This window comes from Coniosporium apollinis (genome assembly GCF_000281105.1).
Source record: "Coniosporium apollinis CBS 100218 chromosome Unknown supercont1.17, whole genome shotgun sequence".
NCBI classification, from domain to species: Eukaryota; Fungi; Ascomycota; class Dothideomycetes; genus Coniosporium; species Coniosporium apollinis.
Genome location: NW_006913279.1, coordinates 56,711 through 84,487, shown reverse-complemented (window position 1 = coordinate 84,487; position 27,777 = coordinate 56,711). Strand labels below are relative to the sequence as shown.

The window sequence follows — 27,777 nt, the reverse complement described above, 5'->3', positions numbered from 1 at the left end:
ATCTACATCTCACATCATCGAAGCTATCCAGCCAAGCTGACACACGACCGCAATGCTACCACCGCAAACACCACCGCCGCGCTCGCTGGGAGTGCCTTTCGGCTCACCCCACTCCGACTACTTCACCGACGGCTCTTTTTCGCCTGATCCAGTCTCAACCTCGTCGCCAGACCAAAAGTACCTGCTTCATCGATTGGAAAGCATCGGCGTCCAATTGCTGCGCAACGAGCCCAATGCGCAAACGCTCTCCTCTGTCACCTCAGCGCTCAATGCCATAGACGACACCCTCGCGGCGCCTGACTCGCAAAGCCGGCAGCCGGCAGATCTTGTAGACTCGGGGCTCTTCATGAACGACGATGATATCGACAGCTTGAGCGCAGACACGGATGAAGAAGGGGACACCAGCGGAACGAAAGATACGACGACGCGCGCTTCGGATAACGACGCTGTCGTGTTGCAGAGTCAGTATCAGCTGGGGCGCATGCAGGAGCTTGCGTCGGAGCTGCGCCTTCGCTATGAAGAACAATGCGTAAGTCCACTCCTACCTGAGCGTGTGCATACTTGTCTAATTCCAGCCAGAAAACCAACGATCTGCTGCTCTCCCGCCTCGAAGACGCCGTCGCTAAGCTGCTGAAGCTACGCTCAGAGAACGAAAGCCTCCGCGCTGACCTCTCCTTCGATCACTCCGAGCTTCTGTATGTTAAGCTAGAGTTCCAGGCACTCGAAATCAAAGTTGCACCGTACACGGATCAGTTTCCGGACAAGGGTCTCCTCGACGATTTCGAACGTTGGAAGGGTGACTACAAAGACGCTTACAAGCATCTTCTCACCCGGCGCGAAAAGTACTACGGGAAGCAAACGGGCCTTCCTGAGAAGTCAATTGACCACAGCGACGATTCCGAGAGGGATGCACGCACCGATTCAGCACTGTCTCCGAACCGCTCACTGTCACCAGCACCACCTGATGCAGACTCCGTCACTCATGAGGACCTCGCTACACCCATGGAAGATGTTTCGGCCCATCCGTGCATCGTTGGAAACGGCACTGAGGAGGAGTTAGGGGATGACGACTGCGACTGTCCTGAGTGTAGGAAGCCTGCTAAGACGCCATGGCAAGAGTTTTGCGACAGCGCGGCAGAGCTTGCTGGCATGTACTTCGACTAGACGTTCGGACTCTGTACGCCTTTCGAAGGATCTTGTTTGGGGACTGTTCCAGGTGGACTCGGTGTTGTGGCATGGCGAATGTGCAGCAGTCATACAAGGTCACAAAAATCACGACTTGCTGTTTCAACGATATCCTGGGATTGAGGACAGATGGAAGTATGATTGGTCCGCTATCTATTTTGGCACTTGTCTGGGCCATGGCTGGATTGCGGTGTATGGCATTGCTGGCTTCAGCAGGCAGAGTCTTACCGAGCGAAGGTTCAACGCTCAAGAGTACCCCCTCGGCGGCACATCAAGCCCGCCGCATAGTTACAATGGAACAGAGTATTCCACACACCAGTCCAAAATCTCATGTCAATACTCGTGCTCTCATGCGATTCCATCCACCTCTCTAACCAGCCCCTCACCTTCTCTCCTCTCTACGCCTTCCCCCTACTCACCTCCGCCGCCCCGCTCCCCCTCCACGCGCTCAGTATCAACCCCACAATATGCTCCACGCCCACCCCATTCTTGACCTGCGCGAAGATGGTCGGGCCCCCGTCCCTCATCTTCCTGGCATCCCTCTCCATGACGGCCAAATCGGCGCCGACAATCTCAGCAAGGTCCGTCTTATTGACGACGAGCAGATCACTCTGCGTGATGCCCGGCCCGCCCTTGCGCGGGATCTTATCCCCGCCCGCAACATCGATCACATAGATGATGAAGTCGGCCAGCTCGCGGCTGTAGTTCGCCGCCAGGTTGTCGCCGCCGGACTCGATGAGCAATATCTCGGTGGCGAACTGGCGGTGCAGATCTTCTAGCGCGGCCAGGTTGGCGCTGATGTCCTCGCGCACGGCGGCGTGCGGGCAGCCGCCCGTCTCGATGGCGCGGATGCGTTGGCTCGGCAGCGCGGAGTGCCGCGTCAGGAACTCGGCGTCTTCGCGCGTGAAGATGTCGTTCGTCACCGCCGCGATGGCGTAAGAGTCGCGCAGCGCCAGGCAGAGCGCCAGCATTAGCGCCGTTTTGCCGGACCCGACGGGACTGTATGCCTACTGTTACTGTTCCTGTAGACGATAACTCCCCAAGTTTGCTTGCCTTTGCCGGTGGGGTAGGCCGGGACTGGGGAAGGGGGGAGAAGGGGGAAGGGGGAAGGGGGAAGGAGGAAGGAGGAAGGAGGGGGGGAGGATGAGAGGACATACCCACCAATGCCGACGGTAAAGGCGCGCTCTCTCCAGTCGCGGCCTTCTATGATGGGCATCTCGCGCCCGAGATACGAGCCCGGCCCGTCGAGGATCTCGTGGCTGTGGCCGTGGTCGGCGCTGTCGCCGTGAGAGTGGGAGGGACCGTCGTGGGAGTGGGAGTGGGGCTGTTCTGAAGCCATTGTTGCAATTGGGGGTGGAGGAGAGGCGTTGTATACAGAGGACTGTTTGTGTACAGAAGAGTGTCAGTACCGGTCAACCGTGGGTCGGTCTACGCAGGCTTGGAGAGAAGAGGGAGGGAGGTTGCTGAGGGCGGGGCGGGGCATGGTGGGGTATATTTGGGCTATCAGGGTGTCAGGGTCTAGCCTCTGGCTTCACAGGGATACAAGTGGAGAGCAGAACTGAGATGCGGTGATTGGCGTTGAGCCGCTCGTTACATTGCACAATGTGTCTATGTATATATCTGCCAATTCTCACACGATATGCTAGTTGAAGCAATCACCCTGGGTATGTGGAGAGAATCCTAAACGCCCGATCATGTGCTCCGTGATGCTCATCCTGTTACCTGACCTAGGCTCCTAGCCAACTGAGAACGCCTCCCATGCTCGCTGTAAAAGACTGGTGTTTCTTCTGGTGTTCGGCTGCCGTAGCTCCTCGACTTCGTCACCGTAACGCCCTCAAGAGCCACTGCTCCCACCACCTCCGGATGCCGAGGACGGCCGCTTTGCCGTCATTATGGCCGTCCTTTCCGGCCGGATCCCCTAACATGGCGGAGAAGAACCAGAAGGTAGCGGCTACCCATGCTGCTATGGCCAGTGCAGCGGACACGAGCGGAGAAAAGATGTTGATAATGAGAAGCAGAGGTACGCTATAGGAAGTCGATTCGGGTGCGGAGTATATGCAACGGAGCTGCATCTTCATTGCTGGATCGAGGAATCTGACTAGCTGGTCGCGGAAGCTTGGGCGAAAGCTGCAGAGGCGGGCCGGTTGGAGTAGGAGGGCGAGGATGACTGAGAGGAGTGTCCAAAACACGATGGCGGTGGAGAGGAGGCAGGAAAAGCCGCAGAGGTGGAGCTGCAGGTAAGTAAGTACGGGCTACAGGGACCGAAGGTTTGCCTCCACATACGAGTACCGTCAGGGCCTTGTCTTCCAGGATGTCGCCCTCGTCTTCATCGTCGTCTTGTCCGTACGTGAGGCTTGAGCTGCTGGAGCGTCCCGCAGGCGGCATGCCTTGTCGCAAGAACATATCGGCTGAAGATGCTCCGGCCTCTTTCTCCGGATCTCTCGTCGGGTTGCCCTGTTGCTTTGGCTGGAGGCGTGGGCCGAGGTTACCGTCATGGTTAGCCGAAGTGTATTGCGATGGAGCTCCCTTATCAGGACGTCCAGCATATACAGGGAAGTTGTCCGGCGCGTAAGCTGTCTCCGGCGAAGGAGGATATGCACTTGGGAGTCTATCGTGCCCCGCAGAGGAGGCCGTCTCGTGCGAGGAATGCGGGATGGACGGTCTGGGGCTGCCGTACACCCCTGCGTTCGGGAAGCTCGCTCGTGAGCTGCTGGCTACCGTACATGTGCTTCGGAAGGGGTTGCTCTGGTGGTGATAGTCCGGTACATGGGCCATGGGAGGAGGCTGCGGGTGACGGGCCATGACGCTAATCGCATTGAAGGGAGATACGTCGTGTTCAGTGTTCAGTTCCTGGTATCAGCTGGGTTGGCGGTGAGAGGGACGATGAAATGGAACAGAGAGGGAGGCTGCAACATGATGGAGTTTAAAGGAAGGGGCCTTTGCCTGCGAGAGGCAGAGGCACTGCCTACATGACCGTGATGCTGTCTTGGGCTTTGCTTGGAGGACGCAGAAAGCAGGCGCCAAGTGACTTGGCGGGTTTGGAGTGCCTTGGCCGGCCAATCCATGGCGACAGCGTTGCGGTTCTGCTGCAGAGGACAAGAGGACAAGAGGACAAGCGGACAAGCGGACAAGCCGCGAGAGATGCGACGGGGCGCGGTGCGTGGGTTTCCTTTGAGTCGAGTGCCCCCCTTGGCTGCTCCGTTGCGGCGTGATCGTGATCGTGATCGTGATTGCGATTGCCGGCGTGCGACTGCGCCAAGGACATCATCACAGACGACTGCCGAGAGGCTGCCTGGCTGCTGCTTCTTGGCTCAACGGCCGCCGCGCAAATCAGAATCCGCTCTCAATCCATCCGTTCCGCTCCCGCTGCCCGCTCCCGATACCAGGCATTTCGAGACTTGTCGTTCGTCTTGTCGTGACGGACAGCGGATCGGGACGCTCGTAAGGACATCATCATCAACCCGAACTCTGTGATCCTCTGCGGCTTCTTGGGTACGGTGCGTCGGAACATCGTCAGACACGCTTGACGCTGTCTCGCACGAGGACAATTCATCCTGCGGTCACTGTCATATCATCGCGGAACACTCCGCATGAAACAGACCCGCCTTGGGAGATGCGCGCCGATGAACGCTCGGCGGCCCCTTTGAGTAGATTTTCGAGACCAACGACTCCACTACAAACCTCGGCCTACTCATGCGAAGAGATGCCAATACTATCACTATCGAGCTCTGAGGTTACATGGTGCTGGGCTAGAGGCTACAGCCAGAACATACCGCTCCGCTTGTCGCGGTAGGTTTGCTTCTTGGCAATCGTAGGTCCGCAACAACTGTCTTTCACCAAGTGGAGTCATGCTTTCCATCTCCATATTTCGGAGTAAGCCCAATCATGCTTCTTCAAAGCCGATGGAATGCTCTTCACAGCTAGCGCCGTCCGCGCAACGTTAGCTTCCTATTGGCTTCTCAAATTCAGACACTGAAGAGAAGCGTCGTCGTCGCTGGGTATATTAAACTGCCATCCTGACCGAACACCGTCGTCTTTGCACGTATCTGTATCTTCTCTATGGAGGGGAAGTATGATGCCGCGCCATCGACTAACGACCAGAAGAAGCCACAGGACCACGAAATCGTAAGCAGTCCACGTGTCTCGGAGAAAAGTTATGGGGAGAGGGCACGGAGTCTCGTGATTGTGCACGAGGATGGCAGAAATCGCCAGACCCGGAAATCACCAAGATTCATCATCTTCACCGTGTCTTTGAAAATCCTTTGATCTTACGGTTTCTTCTCTGTTGATAGCTTGAACACGATTGTAAGGCTGTATACGCTGCCCTACTCCTAGGCTCCTAACCTGGCTCTATTATTGTACGTGACGATAAAGCCTCCAACCGGCCGTCAACACGGTGCCGTACCAGTTTGTAACCCTTCGAGTCCAGCGAGGTTTGTCACCCGGATGTTATGGTAATTTGCACGTGACACGACCCAGGAACGCTCAACACCTCGCCAAGACTGATGATACCACGGTTCAGCAGCTCGAGGCAACCAGTGGAGGCGTAGCCGCCCCTTCGGTAGAGCTAGCGGTCCGGCGCCACACCATTGCGGAGCTGATTCAACCATATTTAAGTACAACGGTCTTCCCCGTACATTGATCTTGCTATTCGTCATCTCAATCTACTCTCATACGTGACGAGCCCAAGATGCCGTACGTTAATTCGTCAGCCATGGCTTCCAGTCTTTTCCAATACCACCGCGCCCTGAAAGTTTGGCATTGCAGCCCGGGTACTCCTAAAATCCAGCAAGGAGCAGCGCGTTGGCCACGCTGGATCCAGCTCAGACCACTGCCTTTGGCCTTTCGCCGCCTTACACTCTCAGTCGTAGGGATGCTTCCTCTGGACATAAACAGCAACCTGGATTTCGCGAGCTTCGAAGTAGCAGAGCTGCATCTGCCCGAGCAAGTGCGCTACGAAGAAGTTCTAGGGGAAGACCGAACCAGCGACAATACTTGCGGCGCCGCTGCCGACAATAGCAGCGGTTCTCGAACGAGTCCTCGGCTGGACGGTACCGTCGCCCAGCTGCAGCCTGTTTGGTTACAGACCATCACGAACCCAGAGCCACATAGTGCCAATCCAACCGAGCGCGCCGGACAGACCACCAGCAGCTCGAACGGCAGAACCGAGACCGGAGCACTGTTAGCCGGCCAGTCCGACTGTACAGCGCCTGATACCGACCACAGCTCCGTGCTCCCATCCGAGTCTCCACGGCCTAGCGCTTCGAGTTCGGACAACCAGAATTTGTATACCTATGAATCCTGGAGTGAAGCAGACTGGGCGGAGTACAGAGAGGTGTGGGGAAAGCATCAGGAGTTCCGACGCAACTTCTATGGAAATAGGTGGCATTTACGGCAGGAGGAATACTTCCGTCCGCTCTTCGACCGGCGCTGGGGCTGATTGCTGAGTTTCCATGTGTTCCTTGGGCTAGGGGAGGCCGCTCTTCTTAAGGTTTACGGCACGAATCTCGGGCTGCTGTGCTCGTGTGTTGTTAGAGGGACTTGCTTATAGGTAAACATAACCGCAGCGGAACCATTGCAACTCCACTTCAGTCTTGTCTCATCTTGTGTTCATACGTTTATTTGATGTTGGAGATGAATCATTGAAACGAGGTTGGTATTCTATTTCTTCCCGGTGAATCGATGCGTGAAAAGTTCCTACTCTTGTCAAGTGAAGGCGTTTCGGCAATGTAACTATATGGAATGAGTAGCTGGATCTTGCTTCTATCCCAGATTTGCTACGTTGGCTCATGCGAATGCGGGACACAGGCACTTGCTACCTGCTACCCCAAAAGGGTATGCGGTTACAGGCAAGCCATCCACCCGTAACCGTGAAAAGGCAGTTAGGTTCTGGTTCGACTTTTGCTCGGACCGTTTCTTTTCCACTTTTTTTCATTTTTTGCATCGCTGCTGCAAGACGCCGCAGCTTCTCTCACTACAGATACAACATGTTCGGCGCTAAGTTCGGCACCTTTCTCCATTTTCAATCGGCTTGCTTGTCGAAATGTACATCTGTTCCATCACTGATTCTAATTTTGTTATTTTCGAGAATATAGTTGCCAGTGCAGCTCAATCGTAGCTTACGTCACACATTTCGATCTGGAACGTTCAGATTGCTACGGAACGGGCTGCTTGCCAGCAGAGTACATGATTGACGAAGCTGTACCAACACCTGGTAAGCATGTTCCCGAACCTCTCGACAGAATGTGATCTTCCCAAAGTAGTATGGCCATATCCCAACGCCTGTGGCCAGTCCAAGTGAGCCTCCCAGATATCCTCCGAAACCCTACCCCTTACCCCCCTCTCACGTCGAGACAATCTTCTCCGTACTCGGCAGCCTCGCCTCATACTCCAACCCCAACAAACACGCTTGCCCCTTCTCCAGCGTAACATTCCACGCGACTTCCCCATTCTTCTTCAACGTCGCCACCGCCTTTCCCCACTTGCCGTTCTTGCCCTCCTGCGCCGGCTGGCCCGCCCTGACCGCATCCCCCACCGCACCCAACCCCTTCGGCTGCACCAGCCCAATCTTCAGCCTCTCATCCTGCGACACAGGCACCTGGTCCAACACGAGCAGCTCCACGGGCGCCTGCCGCGTATTGGTCAGCCAGACGGCGCGGCTAAACGCCTGCGCGCTCTCCTTGTTGATGAAGCCCTGAGTGCTGCGTCGTACGTTCGGCTTGGGATATGCGACGTGGATCGCCGGGTCGACGCCGAGCGGGAGGTCGAACGCCTGGCCGGGGGAGACGCGGGGAAGCGTCATGTTGCCTAGGAAAGACTCGTCGAGCGTGACGCCTGCCGAGCCCTTCAGCAAGGTGATGCTGGAAGACGGGTTCCGCACTTTGGCGCGCAGGAAGGCGGCGCAGCGGAGCTTGGGCACGCAGATGTAAGACATGTGGATGTTTGAGGCGGTCAGGGAAGCGATTTTATGGCGGCGGGTCAGGGAAGAGGGCGGGAGGGTGCGAAGGCCTGGGACGTCGTAGGAGGCGGTTAGGCCTTCTTCTTCCCAGGTGGACTCTTCGTAGCTGAGGCGGGGCTCCTCCTCGTTGGCGAAGAGGTTGTCGTCGTCGGCCCCTTCGCAGGCTTCTTCGTACTCTTCGTCTGTTAGTACACGGCGATGTCTCATTGCGCCGCCGCCGCCGCCGCCGCTGCCTCTGGGGTTCGGTCGTGAAGAGGCCTCTTGCAAGCTCCGCGTTGACATGAGCTGTTGCTGTTGGGCGGAAGCGGAAATCCTCGGAGCGTACACGTCTGCAGGATCGTTGCTGCCAAATGGTAAAGAAGCCTGGGCTGGAACAGACGGGAACATGGTTTCCGTCCCGTAAGGGCAGCTAGCATTGCGGTGATCTCCGCCGCATCTTCCGCATCTAGTTTGCTTCTTACTAGCATCCGGTATGTAAGTCCGGTCGACGCCGAAAAGTTCGTAACGGTTGACGCGCGAGGGCGCGGAGTTGCCGACGCGAGGCTTGTGGAGTTCCTGATAGCTCATGGCCCCGTCTGAAGAGCTGTGTCCAGAGTCTTTGTCGAGTCTGACACGCCAGGCATCCATGTATGGGACGGTGTCATCGAGACCAGTGTAAGAGGTTTGCGAGGTCGACAGTGATACTTTCGCATCTTTCCAGGTCTCGGAGGTGCCATTGGTGAACTCGGCACGGTAAGAGATTTTTGCAGTTTTCTTCAAAGAGGAGATACTGAGATCGTACCGGGGCCTCCACGATGCTTCGGACGTGACATATGAGAGAGAAAGCGATAGTCTTGTTTCAGCTGGCGCATTTCCACCCTGCTCCGGCTGCTCTTTCGGCAGCGAAGGGGATTGCCCTTGAGCAAGTGTGACCGAGTCAATAGAGCCTCTGCGTGAAGACCCGGGAGTGTCCAGCGGCGTCTCTAGGTGCAGCACGACGCGATAGACTTTCTTTGGCCAGAACTTCATGCGCTCTTCCTTGACACGCTGAGCTTCTTTTCGGCGCTCCGCCTTCTGACGCTCTTTTTTGACTCGTTCTTTCTCCTTCTCTTTTTCAAGCTTCTCCTTGCGGCTGCGTTCGTCCTTGCCCGCCTTCCACTTCTCCTTCTCCTTCCGGGCTACCTGCCTGTTGAGGTCTGCAAGCTCCTCAGTGGCCTTTGAGTGAGAGGTGAACGTCTCCATCCGCTCATCCTGGTACTGCTTGAGGATCTTCGTCACGTCTTCGGAATTGTTCTTTGAAGCATTCACCGTGTTGATGTAGCTGTCCAGAGCCAGGAGGCGCCGGTTAGCAGTTCGCTGGAGCTCAACAGCGTGCATCGATTTGGCACGGAGCGTTTTCAGCTCGTCCGAAATAGCCTTTACGGCATCAATCTCGTTCTCGCTATCTTCCTCCTCTTCTGATTCACTGCTTTCATCACCAGAATCTGGTGGATACACTTCCTCAAAGATGTCAGTGTTGGCGACCAGGTCGACTGTCATATCAGTGATAGTCGCGGCTGCACCTTGGCCCTCGATCTGCACGGAATGCTCGTCGGCTGTAGGGGTGAGGCCATAGATCTCAATCTCGTTTGATCCAGGCTGAAGGACAACGTCTGGGACGTTACGGACGACCTTGGCCCTGGCAGGGTAGAGCGTGACGTTGTGTGTTAGTAAGTCCTTGATGAGGAAGCGCTGCCTTGATACGTCGGTGGCCATGTTTATGTTGATCTGATGTGTTTGTAATCAATGATGGGTTTCGGTTGCAATGTGGGTAATGTTCAGAGCATGAAGAGGAAGGAGCAAAGTCTTATACTGGATAGTATGTGGAATCAGGCAGCAATAGTAGACGTGCAAACGGCTGAGAACTGTGCAGGCCATAGGCCACAGGCTGTCGCTAACCGACGCCTCAAAATGTGAAAGGACCCCACAGAAGGCAATGAAAGCGGCTTGATGGCACTTATGAGTCAGTTTGTGCGTTTGCCTGCTCCTCCCCCACACACTGCGGCGAGGTGCATGTTGCGGAGTTACAGCCACCACCAGCTGGAGCGCAGGGACGGAAAATCTGCCCTTCCGGCTTTCATCAGTCAAGACTTCCTTGGATCAACCATGCTTTGCGGACGCGCCACCTTTTCTATGAAGTGTTATCTACCAGCGGCTCGGTTAATCAGATTAATCATCCAATAGACTACATTTCATGTATTCGATCGCCTGTAGAGATGGGACAGTACGGCTCTCGACTACTCCGTTACGGGCTTGGGTACTTGACGTGATACTACTTGTATATTCGTGGTAGTGCTAACAGAGCTCTTTCTGTTACCCTTCCTACGGTGACAGCGCCTCTCCTCACATCGCCGACAGTCAGGCATTCCCTTTCCGGCAGCACGCCGCGGGAGCTACCAGCTGCTATAGCAGCGCACATCACGGTTCTTAACCTCCTCCTCCTAGCCGAATAAGGCTAAGCGATTCAATTTTCGAAGCACACGCTCCGCTCGAGAATACTATGTTGAAACATCCGCAACCGAAACAGCTAGATCGGAGCAAGATCGCCATGTGAGCTTTCTACAGCTTCCAACACGGGACCTATGGATGTCAGAAATCACTGAGGCGGATTCAGTTCCGATCCATTCTGTCACTGCTGTGGGCAGTGTGCGCCTTCATGGAGGCATCGAGTATCGCAGAGTCATTACGCGGTTCGCCTCCGAAGTCTTGCAACGCCCCTCTAACCAGGTACAGGCGTAAGGTGACCATTTTTGTCGTACCTCGCTTCTACACAGCACGGTCAGTAACGAGTTCTGTAGCTGCATAATTGGGCATCCAAGACACCCATATACAATGACGCAGTCCTACAATTACTGGTTCAACTTACTGAAAAAGGTGTATGAAAGCGTTATCGTATCAATGCCCTTCATGTTAATATCATTTACAAACTCCGGATCAATGTAGAAGAAGACCGGCATATCGACCGTCTCGCCCTTGTTCAGTCTCTGCTCCTCGAAACAGAAACACTGTATCTTGCTGAAGTAGGGCGCCACCTGTCCCGGGCTCACGCTGTACGTTGCGACGCCTATTATGTCTTCGTCGCTTTTGTTCGTGGCTGTGTAGAACGCTAGCGCGGTTTCGCCGGGCAGTACCCGGACTTCGCGCTGTTGAGGGGTGAACTTCCACGGGAGTACGTCGGAGACAGAGCCGTTAAAGGTTATGCGGAGGCGGCGGGAGTCCGTGACTGGTATGAGGCGTGATGCGGGATCAGACGATTGATTGGCGGTGTGGACGTTGATGGGTTGGCCACCCCAGCCTGTAGTTTGGCAGATCTGGTTGCGGGTGTTGTGATCAGCAATGCATTCAAGGAGTGGTTGAAAATACCAGCTGGGAAGACCCGAAAGGACTTCGGCCCTGCCGGAACAAGCAAGGGACTAGATACCATTTTGTACATAGGAACGGAGCCGTAGGAGAGAGCGACGGTGCCGAGGATTATGCTGAGGGTGTAGTATCTGGGAAGGCCGTGTCAATTCAGCATATTCTAACCCTTGATAGTTGGAGCTGTCATACAGTGTGTTTTGGTTCCTATTACTATATCGACCTTGGATCTGCTCCAGGGTGGGCTGGGCACTCTGTCGGACTTTGCTCGAGGTCTGTATACCTCTACATGGCGGAGGCCTGCGGGTTGGTCGACGGAGCGGCGCACGGCTTGCTCGAGCGCAGGAGGTGCATATCCAGGGTTCAGCATTAAAGGCTTTACGAGCGAGAGGACGTAGGAAAGCCATGGGATTCTTCCCGATAATTGAGACAAGACTGAGATATTGCCTTCAGAGAGGTCCATGATGGTGAGAGTGTGAGAGTTGCGGCGTCCTCTCGGTGGATCTAGCCGTATTGGGGAACCCGTCGCAGGATCGCAGAGTACTGCTCTGAAGCTTACAAAACTTCAAATATAGGACCACCACCAATTCCTTCCCTGTGCCTCTCAACCCACCAGCCGCCGCCATGAGCGCCCTCTGCGGCGTCTGCAGCCAAGAGCCCCCAAAGTACAAATGCCCCTCCTGCGAGCTCCAATAGTACTCTCCACCCCCTCCATAGCTCTATGGCTCAGCTAACCTTCCACAGCTGCTCCTTCACCTGCTATAAGTCCCACAAGACAACGCACGAAGCCGACCAACCCAGGACCTCGCCATCTCCCTCGACTGCTCCATCCTTACCCGGTATATCAGCGCCCGACCCCACAGCCAGCAACCCACCCACCAACGCTCCTCTCCCCACCGCTCCCCTCCCAATCACCGCCCTCCCCACCGACCCCACCTTCCAACGCCTCCTGACCCAGCGCCCGACTCTCCGGTCTCAGCTCCGCAAAATCTACACCGCAACCCTCGAGCCTCCGCCGCGCGACAACTCCGCACCAACGCGGTACGGCAGGGGCGGACAGCGCGGGTTTCGGGGCCGGTACAGAAACAGGCCTGTAAGGCCATGGACGCAGGAGACGGGGGATAGGTACGCGTTGAGGCTGCTGAGCGAGGCCATGGCGGAGGAGAGGGAGGGGGAGGGGGTGAGGGAGTTTGTGGCCTGCGTGGGGAGGGTCTGGGGGGGAAGGGTAGAGGAGGAACAGGGTTGGAAAGGACGGGTGCGGGTGTGAGGATGGGGGCGAGGTGAAGACGGAGGGGCTGACGTAAGAATCTGCGGTTTTTGGCTTCAGGATTTAAGGAGCGTCGGCTTCGGGCGGTAGTTTGAGGAATTGGTATAGCTGATTACGGCGGAAGGGAGGAAAGGCAGGTGTAGGGCTGTCTCGAGTATCGATACATGTATGGCTTGCGGTCAGGTAAGTGATTCTAGCTGTAGCGGCCAGCCGTGATACTCGCCAGAAGCCCGATACTGATGAAGTTTGGGGCCAGACGAGGAATCCCTCGCTAAGTGAAGACTGGCAAGGACTCGTGTGGTGCTCAAAAAGGAGAGTTGAGGCGACACGGATTGTTTTTTTACGAAACGAGGAGATGGTGTAAGTCTGAGTATCAGGTGCGGCGGATGCGGGTGCGACAGAAGGCGCTGTCGGTACGAGAGGGTTGCTACATCTCTCGATCCTCGCACCGTAACACTGTGCAAAGTAATTGGTAGCGAACCTGTCGGGAAGAATCTCGTTCTTGAAGAAGCAAGGAGTCCATATCCAGGTCTATACGGAAATCAGCGGTAAAGCAATCGGTCTAGAAGGGACAGGGCGTAGCTGTATTGCTATGGTCTTATCAACGTAAACTGAAGATTCGATTCTAACTGGCTGAGCGTCAGCCATCCGATGAACAGTGAAGGTAGCGACAGCTATGTACTAATTTGGATTGTCCGAAGTGGTTGTTGCTTGGTCCGGGTAAACCAAATTAAATTTTTAGAGCATTGAGTAGGTTGACAAGCGCAGGTATCAGATTCTAATCGGCCGCTCAGTTGTTGTGACTCTCACAAGCTGGCTTGAAACAACGATAAATGTATTGTCAGAGGTAATTTTCGGTAAAACTTAAGCAAAGCAAACAGGGCAAAGAGATTCGATCTAAATACAATCAATTCGCCGTAAAGCAACTGCTTGAACATGCCAGATAAAACGCCATCTTCTCCGATCGCCCAGGGATATCTCGTAGTGCAAGCCTCATGGCTCTCATGCTATCATCATCACAAACACCGCTCCGTTTACCGTTAAGGTGAACAGCCAGCCATCAGCTCCACCACCTAATCTGACCAACTTTAGTCAAGTTGTAACCAGTAACCAGTAACCAGAAAGGCACAGGAACTGAAATTGAATAAGCTTTTGAGAGCAATCAAAGACACAAGTTGTGACTTCGCCTTGATGCGGACCGTGGCGACTCTAACAGGCAAGGGCCAGGATTGGGTCGATCGTGGTACCTAAGGCTTCTGATCAACAGAGCTCGCGCCATGGTGCATACCGTTCGCCGAGCCGCGTGGGCTGTTCCTCCCAGACCTGATCATACCGTTGCGTTTCTCATCTTCACCGCTATCATCGTAGTCTTCATCAACATCCATCTTGCGAACCGCTGGCTCATGCGGCTCCCTGCGTTCCTCTTTCGGAGCCTCAGAGATCTGCCTGTTCTGCGGCTGCTGAGACTGGGTGTGGTGTATCGAAGGGAGTGACGGCGGGTGATGAGCGGCTTCCGATGGGTGATAACCGTCATTCAGCCGAGGAGGTTCGTCAAGGCGACGCGGTTCGGTGTTGTGAGGACTACGCCTAGCTGGTGTGGCGATCCTCTCCGGGCCTGGCGGCGGGGAGGGCCGACGGTGGTGGTGATCCTCGAGGCGCGGGCGTTTCTCGTCTGCAGGCTTTTGGCCCATGTTGTCGTCCTCCCAAGCTCGCTTGGGGACGGCAGGTGTTCTGGTACTCTCGCGCTCACGCGCAGCGGCTTCGGCGGCAGCCAGCGCTGAAGCCGGTGGAGGTGCGCCATTGGCAATGCCTCCTGGCCCAGCCTGATTGGGTAGGTGCTGGTATTGCTGACGAGGATAAGCAGCGCCGGGAGACTGGACCTGGTTTTCTACGATCGGGCGCACCTCTGGTGGCGGGCTGGTCATTCTTCCATAGGGCGGCATGGAGCCTGGCGGGGGGCCGCCGAGACCGCTGGATGGTGGAGGAACACTTGCTGAATGTGGGCCGTAGTTAGGGTTTGTGATCCTGTTCTGCGGCGGCTGTTGGTGCGGAGGCAATTGAGCTTGTGGTGGTGGTGGCTGTTGCAAACCTTGAAGACCCTGATACAAGACAGGGGCCGCATGATGAGTCTTGGGCGAAGGAGTGAGTCCTCTGCGTATGGGAGGCTCCTGACGTGGCGGTTCCTGGTATGGCCTCAGTGGTTCTCTTCTCGGACTGGCGGGTCGCGGAGGCATCTGGTTCACGGGTGGCCTCTGCACATCCCGCTGGTCATAGGGATGACTGATTTGCTGTTGCGGTATCTGTGGCTGTTGAATTTCCGCCAAACGATGTCCGCTCCAATCGTTGCCACGACCGCCCATAGCTGAGGGCGGAGGGCCCTGCGGAGGCTGAGCGGGGGGTGGTGCACCAGGCCACTGCGGGCCTGGGGGTCCATTGATGCCGCTGGGCTGATACATCTGTGGGTGGACGTCTTGTGGAAGAGGCTGGCTATTCTGGTTCGGCAATCCAGCTGATGGCTGCCCACTCTGCAGAAGCTGCAGGCGTGCCTTGATATGCACATTCGCAGGATCAAGCTCAGCAGCACGCTGGTATGCATCTAGTGCGTCGGCAGTCTGGTTGTTGCAAGATTCGTACTTCATCGTATTAGCTTCTTGCTGTGGCCGTGTCATCGAGACGAAACAGCAAACTTACCAAGGTTCCGAGGTCGTACCAGACCTCCGAGATGTTGGGATTGAGACGAATTGCGCGGGAGTACGCGTCAAGCGCATCGCGATATTGATTGATCTGGTAGTAGAGCACTCCAATGGAGCACCAAAAGGTTGGGTTCCTTCCGTCGCGGTACACCGCCTGTTGATAGGCCTCGTATGCCTTCGGGTACTTGTGCTGTGACATGTAACAGCGACCGAGCAGATACCAGCTCTGCGCATCAGTTTGATCTGTTGAATCTATCAGACTTGACAGCGTGGTTATGAAGCAGGAGGGAGGAACAAACCGGAATTGACGGATTGCTCGAGGTACTCGATCGCCTGTTCCTGGCTCTCATAGGCAGTGCTCTGTTGATGGTGCAACCATCCAAGTTGCTGCAGCACTTTGGCATGCTTCGGATCGCGCTCAAGGACGCGCTTGTAAGCAGCCTTCGCCGAGTTGTACTGAAGCAACGTCAGTGAGCATGTCCACCATGGCGGGATTACTGGACTTACGTCTTTCTGCTGCTCATGAACATGACCAATCTGGAACCAGATGTCCTCTTCAGTCAGTGGCCGAGGAGGATCTGTGACAATATATTTGAAACACTGGTGGGGAGTCAGTCGATCACAATCAAGTTAGCAGTCATTGGCTTCGTCGCACCTCCAAACTCTCTCGGAACTTTTGCTGTTGCTTGTAGATTATCCCAAGGCGGAAGTAGATCTCGTTTGCCTTTTCAAAATGGGGTTCCATTTGCATGACCTGCGAAAACGCTTCTTCGGCGTGTTCAAGCGAGCCATAACGGTCGTAGAGTATGCCGATACCATACCACAGTTTTGGCTCCTAGCATGATCGGTAAGAATACATAGCGGTCTGAGACGGATTGAGATGAGCATACTTTTGGATCGACTAAGTGATAGAGTGCTTGCTGATACGCGGAGTACGCTTGCTGTAGCTCATCCATCATCAGATAGCAGTGGCCTGGATGGAATCATCGGTCAGCTTTGCTACGATACACGTGGTTTGGTCGGTCACATACCAAGGCTACCCCAGACTTCGCCGTTGTTGTTTTCCACTTTGAGGATCTGTCGCAGATAGTCGACCGCAGCAGGAAACTGGTCTTTGCTGCGCAGGATGCTTGAGATAGCTGTCATTGCTGGGACGGACCATGCATTGTGACGGAGGGCGTGCTCGTATGAATGGATGGCGCTGTCCGATTGACCCATCAACTCTTCCAACGCACCTACTGGCTATTAGAGGAGAGCTTTGAAGATAGCGCTAACTTGGTAGGACGGACCAATTTGGAGCCATGTGCCTTCGTTGACCTCCGTCAATCGCTGCGAGCTGTTTTTCGGCTGAGGCGGCAGCTGCGCATGGCCGTTAGGCTGCAGATGGCCTGGATTGGCACCGTGGTGACCGATCATTCCGGCTCTTGGAGACGGCTGCTGAGGGTATGCTGCGGCCATGTCGGACGGCCTTGATGCTGTGATATTTCTGTGCGGGATGCACTGAGTTCAAGACACGGATCGCGTCGAGTAGGACGATTGCGCCTAAGTAGCTGTTGCGATGGAGCATATACAGTCAGCGACGAGCTGCATGCGAATACTTGCCCACCGGGAGGGCTGAGAAAGCGCAAGTGAACATACAGTCGTCGCTCCCTGGCTGGGACTGGCTTATGTAGTCTGGCAGAGCGACAGCAGCACCCCGAGCCAGCGATACTGCTGTTTGGGGTTCAATCAAGGCGTGGTAGCTGTTAGTGGAGCAGCTGATCGAGCCGTGGATGCGACAGAGTAAGAACCAGATAGCCGGTAGGCGGTAGGGCAGGCGAAGGGCGGGCACGCAGAGAGGAGAGGAAAGACTCGGGCGAGCAGGCTGGGCGACGATGGGCGACGAGCGACACGACACTTTGCCAACGCCCAGCTGCGAGGGTTAGGGTTATGGGAGCGTGGATGCATTTTCCACTGGTCGAAATTGTGGGACGGGGGTGGGACAGTGATCAGCGCCATCGACACCCGGCACGGACCCAAACGCCTGCGCGCAGGACGCCAGCATCCATTCACACCGTTTCGACAGCAGGGTTGCTCCGGTATTAGCCTCAGCCATCTCCCTAGCCGCCCACATCTGGCACAAGAGGAGCCAGCCGTATCCAGCGACTTGTATTACGTCTCCCCGCCAGGCTCGCCCAGATTTTCCCCCAGGCCTTGCCGTGGCTGGCCCAAGCCTAGCTCATTCCGTCCGTGAACGCCAACGCCAACGTTGTTCGAGAAGCGACACACCACCAGGAAAGCCCCCCAGCTTGCGCGGAACTGAGCCATGACACAATGCTCCGACCGCGCCCTGAGACTTGCCCGTTCTGCCGCTCGGTGTGGCCTTGCGAAGTCATCAAAAGGGCGTCCGCCAGCCGTTGCTGAAGCGCAACTTGACAGCTACCTGAGCCTATGATATCTGTGGTGTAGGTAGAGTATTGCAGTAAAAGGATCAGCTTATTATGAGTGGCGCCTTCGGGAGACCATATCGCGGGACAGCCTGGTCCTGAAGCTAAGCTCACCGTTGCGGCTGGAGGCAGCTGCGATAGCGACATACCCAAACACCGTGAAGGATACACCAAAACGGCTTCACCATCAATCGGATGCTCCTTCCAGCTGCTTCAGCTTCTTCAGCTTCATCCGCTTAATCAAACAGCAGGTCCACTGCGGGCTGGCGGATTCTGCCCGGACAAGCGTGCAGGGCGTGAAGCTGAAGACAACGTTGGCCCTGCAAAGCGAGCATGTGGGCTGCAGATTGTGGCGTCGAGGCCTTGTGGATACGATCTGCAGCAATGATGGGCCACTTGGCGCTGTGCTTGCATCCGTCTCCGCAACACCCGTCTGGCGCTCTCCCTCTGCAGCAACCCGTGATACAAAACCGCCGCCTGCCGCGCATCGGCTGGAAATCCCCCCCGTGCGACACATTGCGACAGGCCGGATCGCATCTCGGCATGGCCACGCAGCCCATCGGCCTTCCATGTACCTCCTCCGCCGCCCACCTGGGCAAGTGTTTGCGTCCCTTTCTGCGCCGAACGCAGCGCCTGCCGGGTTTATCCCGACAAGGTGCGGCGCGCTACGCTAGGAGCGCCCCTTTTCTCGGCGATTGCTTCGGCCTGCCTGCGCCAGATGAAACCACCCTCCCTTTCAAGGCGGGTAAGCCCGACCGCCGGCTGAGTGGCTGCTGGGGTCATCCGGAAATGACGCGCATGCCGCTGTCAGATCTGTTCACGCTGCGACGACGAAAGTCATCAAAACAGGCCCCCATCAACACCCCAGGGACCAGCCTTTGTGGAGTCTCGTAAAAGGTCTCCCTTTCGATCAATAAATGAGAGCACATGCGGAGTATCGTTTTCGATTTTTGGGCCGGTAAGATCGTTTGGTTAGGTGGCGCCTGCCCCTGACAGTGCAGATAAGGTTTATGGAAGCGACCCACCTCCACCTCCACCTCACCGTATCCACTGCCTCACCCAAGGCTTCCTCAGATGCCTACCGGAAACCCAGCCTCGTGGGAGTTTAGTTTGACGTGCTGCGGGGTTCAGAGCATCGTCCATGGACCGAGGCGACTGTCAAACAATGAAAAGTAATGACTCTGGTGGCACAGTCTCTCCACGCACTGCTCGCTTCATTATCGTATCAACTACTCGAGTACCATCCGTCTACACGCGTACGTTCAACGCATCGTCCTTGGTCGACTACTCGCATGGAAACACTATTCCTGCATCTCGTTTGTATCTCGTACACGTAGGACTGCAATCTGTGATGATGAATCACAAAGCGTGGCGCACGAAGCAAGCAAATTCTTGCGCCTTGGCAAGCAGGCTAGGTGTGCGGGCACGCTATCCCTGGTGAGCCGGTAAAATACACCGGTAGAGGTTCTTTTTCTTGACACTCTCTCAACTCTGGTTGCAACGCATGGCTCTAAGCTAGTTCATGTGGGGACTGTGTTCCTTACTTATGAGGACACGTCTGTTCTGTGGCTCTTTGGTTGACTGATTAGGCGCCTGAAGGCGTCTGCGAATCATGATACCTTGAGACTTGATCTCACCATGTGTCGGATTCACGATGGCTCCTGCCGACACAGCACTCCCTAATAGCACATTCCGATGGGGCTCTGGGAGCATTACGAGTAATGTAGCGAACAAGAACAGTGCATGAGTAATGGCAACAGGTCATTAGGGTGAGCTGTCATGTGAATCAAGAAGGCTCCCGTCTTCATTGTCTACAGTAGGCATGTCCAAGAAGGATGACCCTTAGTGAAGGTTGAACATGGTCCACAAGTGTACCCTGAGAGCCAGTCACGTGATGTGATCTCGCGATGTATGACGTAGAACAGACCCAAAGCGTGGGATTGGCGGGGTCCTGACGATAGGGCGTGTAGAATCACAGTCGCAGCATACTGCTCATGCCCGGTAACAAATTCCAGATTCGTCCAAGTATCTGCTGTGGCCTCCGCAACAACCTCATACCCAATACAGCGACCCACTTCGTCCCAAGTTCCACCGCATGACATACGCCTCCGCCCGCAGACTGCGCTGTGCCCCTCTGCAACTCACCGAAACTAAACCAGCCACTCGCAAGCTCCGTTTACAGAGCCTACAAGGAAAAACTGCAGCCGCAGGTCCTCCCCAGCATCTTCCCAACCGCACCCCCTTCACGATACACGCACCACCACCAATAGCGATTGCGACCGCGACCTACATCCCACACCGACAACTTCACAGATCTACCACAATGGCCGCCGACGAAGACTACGCCAGCTTCCTCGAAAAGGCAAACCAAGATACAGGTTCAAAGAGAGCCTCGACGCAATCAAAGACAGTCAGAGCAAGAGCTGTGGACACGGAGATCCCACCGTCATTGCTGGATGTCGAGGAGTACTACGTCTCCGATGCCGACGAGCCGTTTGAGCCGGTCAGCTTGAAGTGGGATGGGGATGGGCTTCCTTCGAGTGGTGAGTGATCGGTGTGTTCTCTTTCATACAAGAACTCCTACTCGACCTCGGTTGTATCGCTAACTAAGCTGTCATCTACAGACGAACTCGCACGACTCATAGGCTACGACGGAGATTTCGCCACTATCAGCCAGAAGGAGTTCGATCCTCAAGGTCAATACACAACGGTTGTTGATGCGGTGAAGCAGGCGGGCGGCGGCGACGTGGCGTTCTTCAGGGCAGAGCATGGCACCACGAGGGTGGAATACTACATCATCGGCCTGGACAAGAAGGGAGGGAAGATAGTCGGGCTCAAGGCTCTCGCCGTGGAGTCCTGAGCAGACTGTGCGGGACGCTGCACGGAAAAAGTGATTGAGGGCGAAGACCGAACAACAAGCTGCCTTAGATATCATATATACCTATACCCACTTGGTAGAGTGACACATCACAACACCCTAGATAGCGTAAAGAAGAACGAATCTTGCTCTAAAACCAGAATGTACTCGATGTCTCGACTACCGGATATCGTCATGTGGGAGATTGATAGATAAGCTGCCCGCTCTACCAAAAGGTACATTTACGATGCTTAGGATATTCAACAAGGCCCTCCTTTCTAAGCAAACCGAGTCTGATTACTGCTGTAGGGTATCGACAGGATGCACTCAGACTGGTGCGAGCCATAACGAGATCTTAGCTAGAGTATTGATTTTTATAAAACTGCCTCCCCAATTGCTCTCTACTTTCTCGTCTCTTGACGATCGTCTATGCAAGACCATCACATGAGCTTGATGTTGTGATGACTAGAGCAAGGAATTCCAGAGAAAAGAGACGGTAATGAACAGCTCGATAGGAGGCCTTTCCAGGAGTCGCGCTTTCAGCTGCGCCGAGCACCTGACTAACGTGACTTGGCTGCTTGTAAATATCAGTAGTGCAATGACAGCCAATGGACTAGATAAGTATCCTCGTACCTTAGCAGTGTCCCGCCGGAGCAGATGCATGCACTTCGCTGCTGTCCTGCCAACTCCTATGTAACTTCCCACCGCCAGCCCGTCTCCTCTGCTCTTCAACCGGCGCAGAATACCTGTAGATGGAGATTACCCAGGTTGTTAGAGCTTTCAGAAGAGCCGCAGTGACATCTTGATGGGCCAATTATTTTTAGCTGGCCTAGCGGGCCTTGCTGGCTTCGGGCGGCGCTTGCCGCCTCTTCGAAGAGCCCCCAAGGCCGGAGAGCCACCGGGACGTTGGGGGCGATTGTTGATTTGCAGTCCCCTGGATGGGATCTTGGCAGGAACGCTGTGCAATTTTGCCTCGTCGCCCTCGTGCTTTTGGCTCCTCGTTCTGCTTGACGTCTTGCGACGAGGAGCTGTGGAAAAGACGCTCAACTGTCGGCCAGCGGCATTGTCCTCTCGGGTTTTTTGTTGATCGTCTGATCGCTCACATTCATTCCCACAAGCCATCGACTCCCCCGGCGCCGGCCATTTCCTCGCCAACCTCTTCGCCCCCTGCACCTACCGCGTAATCGCCTTCCACCTCGACAACTCCATCTCCTTTGCATTGTTACAACACACAGGCGCGAATCTACACCAGCTGACGACCGCTCTCAACTCGCATCCATCCAGAGAAGAGACAAAGCGGCGGACACTGGACTGCCCACTCCTGCGGTCGAACAACCACAGCTCTCCCTACTCCCTGCGACAACTCGTTATCACAGCTGCAGGGCTGTAGAAACACTCGCTTTACACCCTTCCTCCGCCATGTCCTCGCCGCCGTCTTCGCCGCCGCCTGGGCGGAGCGGTGCAACTCCACACATCCGACTCAACTCCGGCAGCGATAACATCCTGGCGAACGACCCAGCAGAGCGGCCACAGACATCGCGACAACCATCGTCCAGATCGTTAATACCCCAGAGGCCCGGCACTGCTCCTTCATTACGGAGAGAGAAATCACAAAACTCGCTATACCACCAACCCGGCCATGTCGCCGAGTCTGCAGAGTTGCTAATACCGCCGAAGAAAATCAAGACAAGACGATTCCGCGATGATGATTCACCCATGCGGTCGCCGTCTGGCTTCTCTTCACGACGCACAAGTTGGAGCTCGGAATCTGCTGGAAGTCGAGACAGCCGGATGGGGCCTTTTGTGTCGCCCTTCGACGACTCGAGAGCACCGTCGAGAGCGGGAAGCGACGATGAAGGTGTGAATACGCAGACAGTGTCGGAGAAATATAACATTCTGCCGTCCGCTGGCCTGCTCTTGTTCCCTGAAGATGTCGAGAAAGACGATTGGCTGCATAACCCGGACCCGAATGAAAAGGAGAAGCGAGAGTGCGACATCTTTACCAAGCGCGGCTTAGTCAATATCGGCGGCCTGGCGTTCATAACCCTGGGTATACTGGTCTTATTTATCGGATACCCGATCTTGTATGTGAACCCCCAGCTCACTCTCTGCCCGAGCTTGCAGGGCTATGGGCCGGCCGGACTTCTACTTACTCTCCTTCAACAGGACCTTCGTGCAGAAGATTGTCGACCCGGTCGGCAAGTCTTGCTCATCCAATCCGAATTGCATAGACGTCGGGCCAATATCACATTTCAAGAACATCCGATCAGGTCTTATTGACCCAGACACACCGGACTCGGTCAAGTCAAGGAAGACATTCAAGGGCAAGAAGCAAGTCCTTGTGGTATGTTGTTCCGGTATTCTGATGAGAAGGACGTTGGCTTACACGTTTGAAGTTTTCGGACGAATTCAACACGGATGGGCGCACGTTCTACGATGGCGATGATACTTATTGGCAGGGTGTAGATATCTGGTATGGTGCGACACAGGATGTGGAGGTAAGATCAAATATGCAATTTACAATGCTGGATCTAACACTCCGCAGTGGTACGATCCGGATGCTCTGGTAACTCGAGACGGTGTACTCAACATCAAGTTCGACGCTTTTCAGAATCACGGTCTCAACTACCGCTCCGGCATGTTGCAGTCATGGAACAAGATGTGCTTCAAGGGCGGACACGTAGAAGCCAGTATATCGCTTCCTGGGCGGGGCGACACTACCGGATTCTGGCCTGGTTTCTGGACAATGGGTAACCTCGGCAGACCTGGATATTTGGCGACTACAGACGGCATGTGGCCCTACAGCTACCACCACGAATGCGACGCGGGCATCACTAAAAACCAAAGCTCGACCGATGGGTTGAGTTACCTGCCGGGGATGAGGCTTCCGGCTTGCACCTGCAAAGGCCAAGACCATCCAAGTGCTGGCAAGTCCCGGAGCGCGCCAGAAATCGATGCCCTGGAAGCTACGGTTGATTTCTTGGATCCTCCGGATAAGGCGGCTATCGGTGTAGTGTCACAGAGTTGTCAGATTGCGCCGTTCGACATGTGGTATCAGCCCGATTATGGTATGTCAACACTTGCCAAATTTATTGTTTTCCGGCAGTTCTGACGATTCCTAGATTACTTCGAGTTATACGACAACCGCGTCACCCATATCAATACTTACGCCGGTGGCCCCTTCCAACAAGCCATTTCCGGTCTCACTCACTTGAACAACGATTGGTACGATGGCAACGCTTACCAGACATACTCATTCGAATACGAACCCGGCGCTGATGGTTATGTCACCTGGTACGTGGGTGAGGAGGCTACCTTCACCCTGGATGGCCGAGCACTCCGAGCAAACGGCAATATCGGACAGAGGACCATACCGGAGGAACCTATGACTGTCATTGCCAACTTCGGCATGTCGAACAGTTTCGCGCCGCTCAATTTAACGGGTCTCGCTACACTCATGCCGGCGACAATGCGAATCGACTACATTCGCATTTACCAGGACGAGGACAACGAGATGGTGACCTGCGATCCGCCTGGTTTTCCTACCACCGATTACATTGCAAAACACCCCGAGCCATACGCCAACCCCAACATGACGCTTTGGTACGTCTCACATTCGTTGTTTTGGAAGCTGCGGAGTACTAACTTGCATCCAGGGAACAAACCGGATACGAGTGGCCCTCGAACTCCTACGTTGATGGTTGCTAAGTCTAGTGTTTCAACCCAGTTTCGACGTTCGCACTCCTCCTTACGCTCTTCGTTCCATACAATAATGTAGTCACGGCAGCGAACCCCAAAATAATTACGCATCGGCGCTAGGCCATGTAGCTTACGTCTCTTGGTTCTAGATATGCATATACTACGGCGTTGGTGTCCTCCTGTTCAGGGTCGTCTTCTGGTGTTGGTTATTTTTCGCTTTCGAACCCGTTCATTCTTTTGGCCGCTTGTTGTTTCTCCTCGCAAGCCTCGCAAGTCCGTCTCTTGGTCGCTGTCTCGCGCTTACCCGACGCGAATGTTTATACCACGTTTCCTCTTCTCTGACTGTACATTTTGGAGCATCCCACCCGGCGATCCGCCTGTCATTGCTCTGTAAGCACGGAGGCACCATGTTGCAGATTTTGGGAGCGGGCTTTTTTTTTCCTCGTCTTACTTTCTTCCATCGTAGGATTTGCGGCCAGGCTTGTTTTAGTGCTTCGAGAGGGTTCTGGGTCGCTGTGGTTTAGGGCCGTCGGCATAGAGGTGGATACGGGCTGGATTGGCTGGGAGGGCATCGGGATTATATTAGTAGATACGGATGAGAGAATTTAAAAAAGTATTGTTCAATACGCGTGGCTATTGGTTGCGATAGGTTCGAACGAAGTCGGATTATTGGCTCCGATGATAGGAGAGTCCAACAACGTCCGCAATCATCACTACCTCGTGCTGCGAGAGAGTCAGAGATTGTTACAAGTCCAGCGGGCTGCATAAGGTAAGGCTTTTAGTTTTTCTACTAAGCATATAGTTAGTGTAATCGTATGGCACCAGACACTAAGACCCCCGGACTTTTGGAAAGACTGTAGCTTGCTAGGCTTCCCTTTCGGCTTTCAAAATCGCGCAAAATGTCGTGATGCAGAACGCCTTAGGCGAGGTGTGAATTGCTAAACATCACATGAGCAAAGCACTCGCCCATCAGAAGTAGTCTAGGATAGCACTTCTCCAGTATTCTGAGGGCGAGCCGACAGCTCTCAGCTTATGTGGAGCGGAGCCCCAAAATTGGCGCCGAAGATAGACGCCTTTGCATTCGCACTTACGAACTGCGCCTCATCTTCGGGGAAAGCTGTAACTTGAACGGTGAGATGCAAATTCAATATATCTAGGCTCCATACAGCAAACCGTTGCCCACTCAGATCGGTTCAGAGCGGACGCATGATGAGCAACGGTTTTAACGTATTGAGCCTTGGACGTTGAGTCACTCAATCGAACAAGGCTGAAGAAGCTCTGGATCTTCCTTCCTCCCTTCAGGGCCTTCCGGTTTGGTCGTAGGGTTGGTGGACTGCGGGAGCATAGCGCAATGGGCCCTGAATTAATCTGTAGAACGGCCGCTGCCGAGCAAGATCGCGTGTTGAACCCTTGTATGCGGGGTTCAGCTGTAGTTGCAGCGTGCTAAAAGCAGTCTGTCAGGTGTCCAGTTGTGAGCGTATTTGCTTCGCCTGTAGGCAGGCACAGTAGTGAACGAAAAAACTGGGTCACGTGGAGGTCATCTGATCTTTTCCTTCGATGCTACTCCTGGTCCCTAGAATGCAGGCCAACACACGACACACTCGGTTAACAGCTTGCAGCACCGATTTACCAAAGCGCCGGTAATGACGAAAGGCTGGCGACCGTTGATTTCGCGAGGCTCAAGATCGATGGTATTAACGTGGTCGAGCTTACCTGCTATTAACCCGGGACTACACGACGCTGTGCATCTCCGCACGTAAGGAATCATGGATACCTTCCTCAGAGAAGCCGTCCAAAACGAGGCCTGCCAATAGATGACAGGACTGACGTCTTCTGCTCGCTTCGAGCAACGGTCGGTGAGCTCATGCATCAAAACATCCACAAAGCACAGATTATTGACTCGCGTCGTTTCTCGTCTCTGGGGCCAGTAGCGGCTTTCATCGGCCGGAGCAGAACAACAAGACCAGCAAGGCCCGATCCATAGTCGCTTTCTGGAAGCCACAAACGAAGCTCCGGGTGTGCATGATGTTTCAGAGCAAGTGCCAGCCGGCTGCCATGGCGCTCTTGCATGCCTTCTCTTATGACAGCCCGTCGACTGCACGATGCGCTCTCTGCATAACGGCGGAGACGGTGCTGAGGCTATGCTGCAGTGTCAGAAGATCAAAGCCTGCCAGGGCAAGCTTGGGAAACTGGACCTCTGCCTTGCACACAGCGCTGAAGAGTTGTCCAAGATATCTGCATGCGCGTAAGTGGACGTCAGAAGGCGACCTCCGGACATGCCTTTGAGGCCGCTGTGATACAGCGTGGGGGGATCTTCACAACGCTCGTCACCCCCTGCGCGAGCAAGATGCGTTATCTCTGATGGATCCAGAGTGCTGGGAATGTCAATCCAGCACCGATGCAGACGGGCGGTCGGCCGCAAATTTGCGGGATCTTCGCAGATGTTGAAGCGGCAGTGCTTGTAACCGACATTATGGCTTCTTCAAGCAACTCTGGATCGCCAAGCGCACCACCTCCGCTCTCCACAAAGATCTGCAGGTCCTCCGAATGGCCGCAGGCCTCGTGCCCCGGATTCTGTCTTTCTGACGGCCTTCTCACGTCCCTTCCCCTCATTTTCTCACGGGGAAGACCGTTTATGTGTGGAGAGGTGGTGGCCTTACGTAACCTATCCGAGGCCCTTACTTGGCGGAGCGCCCCATGGCTGGCGGCTATCCTGGCTATCTCGATAGAAGGCGACTAGAAAGGCACCAAATGCTTCTTTGCAGCCTTCCGTGGCGCTTCCAACGGCTTCGGTTGCATCGGGCGCGAGCTTGCTGTCCACGCCCAACGGGATCGTATCCTTTTCCGGTTAGCATCGCCCGAGACAAGCTCTCCCACACGTCAAATTCCCTTTCATCCCAGCGGGTGGCTGAGAATCAGCATCCGCTGGTTGGCCGCTTCATGTCCTCGAGGACGGATGCGTGAAGAATTTTGGCGTTCCTGGCTGACGTCCATTAGCTGGTCCCTGGACGACCAGGATACTCACGTCTCATCGAAATCAGCGTCCGTGGTCAGCCGGCCCATTTAGCTTATGGATTGTCTGATTGGTGAGTAGGTAGTGGCGCGCAGCATTTAGCCTGCACGCTTCGGTCATCGACTCTTCCATGCACTTTTCAATGCAGCAGTTTGCTTGGATCGGACAGAGCGATGTAACCCTTTCAAGACCCGCGGCCGCTGACCACCAAGGGTCTGCCGCAACGTGTGGGGTTGACATCTTCAAAGGCTGGTTGGCAGCATTGACGCCACTAGAGGTTCTTGCAGAAAGCTTAGGGGTTCAG

At 55.0% G+C, this 27,777-nt stretch overlaps 9 protein-coding genes across 9 annotated transcripts; 4 read left to right on the top strand and 5 right to left on the bottom strand.

Moving 5' to 3' along the window:
- Window positions 1-52: 52 nt before the first annotated feature.
- W97_03975 (uncharacterized protein) lies at window positions 53-1,164 on the top strand (the record flags this gene model as incomplete). The annotated part of the gene is made up of 2 exons (XM_007781869.1): window positions 53-529; window positions 580-1,164. 2 exons carry the CDS (start codon window positions 53-55, stop codon window positions 1,162-1,164), a joined length of 1,062 nt encoding a protein of 353 aa, XP_007780059.1.
- A 419-nt stretch (window positions 1,165-1,583) lies between these two features.
- Window positions 1,584-2,524, bottom strand: W97_03974 (urease accessory protein; the record flags this gene model as incomplete). Its single annotated transcript, XM_007781868.1, has 2 exons — window positions 1,584-2,184; window positions 2,343-2,524. 2 exons carry the CDS (start codon window positions 2,522-2,524, stop codon window positions 1,584-1,586), a joined length of 783 nt encoding a protein of 260 aa, XP_007780058.1.
- A 481-nt stretch (window positions 2,525-3,005) lies between these two features.
- Window positions 3,006-3,960, bottom strand: W97_03973 (uncharacterized protein; the record flags this gene model as incomplete). The annotated part of the gene is made up of 2 exons (XM_007781867.1): window positions 3,006-3,416; window positions 3,469-3,960. The coding sequence occupies 2 exons, from the start codon at window positions 3,958-3,960 to the stop codon at window positions 3,006-3,008; spliced, it is 903 nt and encodes a 300-aa protein (XP_007780057.1).
- A 3,568-nt stretch (window positions 3,961-7,528) lies between these two features.
- On the bottom strand, window positions 7,529-9,877 carry W97_03972 (uncharacterized protein; the record flags this gene model as incomplete). The annotated part of the gene is made up of 1 exon (XM_007781866.1): window positions 7,529-9,877. One exon carries the CDS (start codon window positions 9,875-9,877, stop codon window positions 7,529-7,531), a length of 2,349 nt encoding a protein of 782 aa, XP_007780056.1.
- A 1,003-nt stretch (window positions 9,878-10,880) lies between these two features.
- W97_03971 (uncharacterized protein) lies at window positions 10,881-11,981 on the bottom strand (the record flags this gene model as incomplete). The annotated part of the gene is made up of 3 exons (XM_007781865.1): window positions 10,881-10,927; window positions 11,028-11,472; window positions 11,802-11,981. 3 exons carry the CDS (start codon window positions 11,979-11,981, stop codon window positions 10,881-10,883), a joined length of 672 nt encoding a protein of 223 aa, XP_007780055.1.
- Window positions 11,982-12,142: 161 nt separating this feature from the next.
- On the top strand, window positions 12,143-12,785 carry W97_03970 (uncharacterized protein; the record flags this gene model as incomplete). Its single annotated transcript, XM_007781864.1, has 2 exons — window positions 12,143-12,213; window positions 12,263-12,785. The coding sequence occupies 2 exons, from the start codon at window positions 12,143-12,145 to the stop codon at window positions 12,783-12,785; spliced, it is 594 nt and encodes a 197-aa protein (XP_007780054.1).
- Window positions 12,786-14,032: 1,247 nt separating this feature from the next.
- W97_03969 (uncharacterized protein) lies at window positions 14,033-16,936 on the bottom strand (the record flags this gene model as incomplete). Its single annotated transcript, XM_007781863.1, has 8 exons — window positions 14,033-15,418; window positions 15,477-15,721; window positions 15,778-15,934; window positions 15,986-16,078; window positions 16,134-16,313; window positions 16,369-16,451; window positions 16,510-16,716; window positions 16,768-16,936. The coding sequence occupies 8 exons, from the start codon at window positions 16,934-16,936 to the stop codon at window positions 14,033-14,035; spliced, it is 2,520 nt and encodes an 839-aa protein (XP_007780053.1).
- A 3,291-nt stretch (window positions 16,937-20,227) lies between these two features.
- W97_03968 (uncharacterized protein) lies at window positions 20,228-20,764 on the top strand (the record flags this gene model as incomplete). The annotated part of the gene is made up of 2 exons (XM_007781862.1): window positions 20,228-20,447; window positions 20,529-20,764. 2 exons carry the CDS (start codon window positions 20,228-20,230, stop codon window positions 20,762-20,764), a joined length of 456 nt encoding a protein of 151 aa, XP_007780052.1.
- Window positions 20,765-22,180: 1,416 nt separating this feature from the next.
- W97_03967 (uncharacterized protein) lies at window positions 22,181-24,469 on the top strand (the record flags this gene model as incomplete). The annotated part of the gene is made up of 6 exons (XM_007781861.1): window positions 22,181-22,845; window positions 22,928-23,105; window positions 23,158-23,259; window positions 23,307-23,829; window positions 23,884-24,364; window positions 24,418-24,469. 6 exons carry the CDS (start codon window positions 22,181-22,183, stop codon window positions 24,467-24,469), a joined length of 2,001 nt encoding a protein of 666 aa, XP_007780051.1.
- Window positions 24,470-27,777: the final 3,308 nt, after the last annotated feature.